The sequence below is a fragment of the Neomonachus schauinslandi genome, chromosome 11 (genome assembly GCF_002201575.2).
Source record: "Neomonachus schauinslandi chromosome 11, ASM220157v2, whole genome shotgun sequence".
NCBI lineage: Eukaryota > Metazoa > Chordata > Mammalia > Carnivora > Phocidae > Neomonachus > Neomonachus schauinslandi.
In genome coordinates, this window is record NC_058413.1 from 52,317,214 (window position 1) to 52,321,569 (window position 4,356).

General features: G+C 50.6%; 1 protein-coding gene across 1 annotated transcript; it reads left to right on the forward strand.

Moving 5' to 3' along the window:
- Positions 1 to 654: 654 nt before the first annotated feature.
- Positions 655 to 3,424, forward strand: LOC110593364 (folate receptor alpha). The gene is made up of 4 exons (XM_021704630.1): positions 655 to 807; positions 2,511 to 2,699; positions 2,853 to 2,988; positions 3,138 to 3,424. Exons 1-4 carry the CDS (start codon positions 655 to 657, stop codon positions 3,422 to 3,424), a joined length of 765 nt encoding a protein of 254 aa, XP_021560305.1.
- Positions 3,425 to 4,356: the final 932 nt, after the last annotated feature.

Below are 4,356 nucleotides of genomic sequence, written 5' to 3' on the forward strand. Positions count from 1 at the left end.
GAAATCAAGAGTCAGACGCTTGACAGACTGAGCCTCCCAGGAGCCCCTTGTTTTTGTTTTTTCTAAACATAGGTCTGCAGCTTATCTGGAGCTCCAAAACTAAGATCATTGTCAAAGTTTGCACAAAGTGATTTGGTGTCAAAATCTGACCTGAGAATCAATGTGAGGTTATTATAATTTGTTGTTGTTGTTGTTATAGTTTTTATTTAACCCACCAGTGTAACTCTTTTACCACAGAATGGGTGCTTGATTGTTGTGCATGTAAATCGTATTACCTTTTACCAAATCCTAAATATTTTAAATTCTGAAACATTTGCCTCCAAGGATTTCAAAACAAGAGACTGTGGACCTATGGCAATCTCCTGGCTGTTTCTGCATTTTGCCCAAACCCCATCCCTTAGTTTCATCACTTGATCCCTTCCACCTGGAGAAGTCAGTAACCTGAGTGACCCGAGCAAGGACCCACTGTCCCAGGGGGTGGTGTCTGATCCCATCCCTCCCTGAGGCTGGGAAGACTGAGGGGTAGGGGTGGGGCGGGACCAGGCCCAGGTTTCACGGAGGCTCCACCTACCAGGGGCTGTTTCCACCCACCTGGAGGCCCCACCTCTGCCTTCCGTGGTGCCACTGACCACAGCTCTTCCTTCAGAGACTGACATGGCCCAGCTGGTGAGAACACAGCTGCTGTTCCTTCTGGTGGGGGTCACCGCAGTATGGGCAGCCCGGCCCAGGACTGAGCTTCTCAGTGTCTGTATGGACGCCAAGCACCACAAGGAAAAGCCAAGCCCGGAGGACCAGCTGCATAAGCAGGTGGGCAGAGGGCCAGTCTGGGGTGGGGAGGAGCAAACTCAGGAAGACGAAGGCGGGAATAGAAGCGTCCAAGTCCATCCATGGTGGAGGCAGGAAGGCCACCTGAGAGGCCTTGAGTTTGTACTACTGTGGGCACCTATCTGCTTGCCACATGCTCAGTGCCCCATGTTGTCAGTACGACGCCAAGAGCTCAGCTTCTTGGTGGTTTCATTTCCGGGGCACACAAACCCAGAAGCATGTCCAGAGAGGAGCCTGGGAAATGACACTGGAGCGACCCAGCCCAGGGGTTCATTTTGATTTCAGAGTCTAGGCTGGAACTGACCCCGCTAAGAGTCTTGAGAGGAGAAAGTACCCACAGCACATCGTGGCTTCTATTCTGCCAGCCCCAGCGACTGGATTTCTCACAGTCATAAGGCTGGGTGTGAGGCACCTTGATTCACGCATCTAGCAAACATTTCCTCTGGGGTTCTTGACCTGCTTATTGGACCTGAGGTCTCCTTTCTATGACAATTGTTTTACCACAACCCCTTTAATATCCTGAACCTGTCTACATGTTTAAAAAAATCAATATGATGCCATAACTGTAAAGAAAACACAAAAGGGAAGCCACTTGCAAAATGCATTCCAATATGTCAACGTTCATTTTGACCTCATTAGCAGATAGTGATCGCATTGCTTTGAATCACTGAGCCTACAGCTGAGTGATGATGTAACTTGGATACTTGGAGCAGCCTTGACTTTAACTTCTTCAGCCTATATATTGTTTTTAAAGTGCACATTTTAGGGACGCCCAGGTGGCTCAGTCAGTTGAGGCTCTGACTCTTGATTTTAGCTCAGGTCATGATCTTGGAGTCGTGGGATCCAGCCCTGCATCGGGCTCCACTCTGAGTGTGGAGCCTGCTTGGACTTCTCTCTCACCTTCTCCCTCTGCCCCCTTCCCGGCCTCTACCCCACTTTTGTGCATATGTGTGTGCACAATCCCTCTCTAAAAATAAAATGCACATTTTATTTTATTTATTTATTTATTTTTTAAAGATTTTATTTATTTTTTTGACAGAGAGAGAGACAGTGAGAGAGGGAACACAAGCAGGGGGAGTGGGAGAGGGAGAAGCAGGCTTCCCGCTGAGCAGGGAGCCCGATGCAGGGCTCGATCCCAGGACCGCAGGATCATGACCTGAGCTGAAGGCAGACGCCTAACGACTGAGCCACCCAGGTGCCCCTAAAGTGCACATTTTAATATTTTGCTTTTATACTGCATTCTAAGCTATGGGTTTTCATTTATTCAGTGTTTTTAGTGTATCTGTAATTAGATCTATTCTGAGGTTCTAATTTATTTGACTTGCTTCCTCACCTCCAGGTGTTTTGTGACCTTCTCAGTGAGGCATCTCTGACCATTCTAGAAAGCTGCAATTCCCCATCCCTCTCTCCTGCTTTAATCTCTTTCCAAAGTAGGTATCCTGTGAGAAGTGTTCCTTGTCATGTCTCTACTCTCTGGGTTAGAGGAAGTAGGAGCTCAATAAAGATTTGAATTAATGAATTTCCTAATGCCTGCACTGCCCCTGAAGAGGGTCTCCCAATGGCAAGCATTGCCCTGGAAGACTGACTGCCTTGGGGGATCAAAGACTAAAAGGGGCGAGGCTGCACGTGGGAATATTGTGGGTGTGCCGGGTGTGGGAGTTAGTCCCTGTGTCTTCCCCACCCAGTGCAGCCCCTGGAAGAAGAATTCCTGCTGCTTCCCCAACACCAGCCAGGAAGCCCATAAGGATATTTCCTACCTGTACAAATTCAACTGGGACCATTGCGGACATATGACACCTGCCTGCAAAAGGCACTTCATCCAGGACACCTGCCTGTATGAGTGCTCCCCTAACCTGGGGCCCTGGATCCAGGAGGTATGAGTGTCCTCCCTGGACCCCCATCTTTACAGAGGAGCTAAGCTTCCCAGACCTCTCGTCAGGCTGCCTCTCCAGCTCTGGGTCTCTTCAGGGCTGAGCTGCTGAGAATCATGAATCTGAGCCCTTTTTCTCTACTGACCTCCCACCCAGGTGAACCAGAGCTGGCGCAAGGAGCGCATCCTGGACGTGCCCCTGTGCAAAGAGGACTGCCAGCAATGGTGGCAGGACTGTCGCACCTCCTACACCTGCAAGAGCAACTGGCACAGGGGCTGGAACTGGACCTCAGGTGAGGGCCCGGGCGGGGCGGGAAGGGAGAGATCTGAAGGTGGAAGTGTGGGGTGTGGGGCTCGCATAGGAATATTTGGGGCTGTGGGCTTGGTGGAAGCAAAGCTAGTTCTGGGCCCAGTGGCTGAAGGTCTCCCATCTTCCCTACAGGCTATAACCAGTGCCCAGTGGGAGCCGCCTGCCTTCCCTTCCATTTCTACTTCCCCACATCGGCTGCTCTGTGCCGTGAAATCTGGAGTCACTCCTACAAACTCAGCAACTACAGCCGAGGGAGCGGCCGCTGCATCCAGATGTGGTTCGACCCGGCCCAGGGCAACCCCAACGAGGAGGTGGCGAGGTTCTATGCCCTGGCCATGAGTGCCGGGGCCCTGCCCCGAGGGCTGGAGCCTCTCCTGCTCAGCCTGGCCCTGATGCAGCAACTCTGGCTGCTCGGCTGAGCCCCTTTTACCCTCTGATACCTGCCCAGTCCTCCCCTGTTGAGCCCCACAGCTCCTGGCCAATCACTTCCTGCTCCTTGGCCAGGGATGGGGCTCTGACCGACGGTTTGAATAAACCAGACACCCACCATGTGTTACATGAGTTATTTGGATGTGAGTGGGAATGTGACGTTTGCTTCCCAGTTCCCATTGATTGAAGCCAGTTAGACTTGGTCAGTTCCAGTTCTATGAACTTTCTAGATGTTGAACTGTTCTTGTAACCTAGAACATATTCATAGCTCTCAATTGCCTTTTTAAAAAAGATTTTATTTATTTATTTATTTATTTATTTAATTTATTTGAGAGAGAGCAGGAGGGAGAGGGAGGGAGAATTTGAAGTGGACTATGTGCTAAGCGCAGGGCCCGATGTGGGGCTCGATCTCACAACCCTGAAATCATGACCTGAGCCGAAACCAAGAGTTGGACGCTTAACTGACTGAGCCACCCAGGTGCCTCTCAATTTCATTTTTCACTACAGCTTAAATCTACAGCCAGGCCCAGAGTTTTATCATTTGAATTGGACCCAAGCATTCCAGGGTTGACTGTTCTGCCCAGTGCTCAGCTCTCTGATAGAATAGAGGGGAATGGCTGTGCCCAGCATGTTCTGGATGGATGGCTGGGTAGAGGTGAAGAGGGCCAGCAAGAGCCATTCCTCACTAACAGCTAATACCCACAAAGCACTCTCTACCAGGCACTGTCCTAAATGCCTTATATGTATTCCTATAGGGTATAGACACTGTTGTCTACATTGTACACATGTGGAAACAGCCACCTAAGTTAAGAAACATGGCTAAAACTGTCCCCTGCGGGGGTGCCTGGGTGGCTCAGTCGTTAAGCGTCTGCCTTCAGCTCAGGTCATGATCCTGGTGTCCTGGGATCGAGCCCCACATCGG

What these genes read in the sequence shown, in the direction of transcription:
- LOC110593364 (XM_021704630.1), top strand. Translation starts at nt 655, where the DNA reads ATGGCCCAGCTGGTGAGAACACAGCTGCTGTTCCTTCTGGTGGGGGTC. An exon ending in TGGGGCCCTGGATCCAGGAG is followed by an intron (nt 2,700 to 2,852) that starts GTATGAGTGTCC and finishes CCTCCCACCCAG; the next exon opens with GTGAACCAGAGCTGGCGCAA. An exon ending in GGGCTGGAACTGGACCTCAG is followed by an intron (nt 2,989 to 3,137) that starts GTGAGGGCCCGG and finishes TCTTCCCTACAG; the next exon opens with GCTATAACCAGTGCCCAGTG.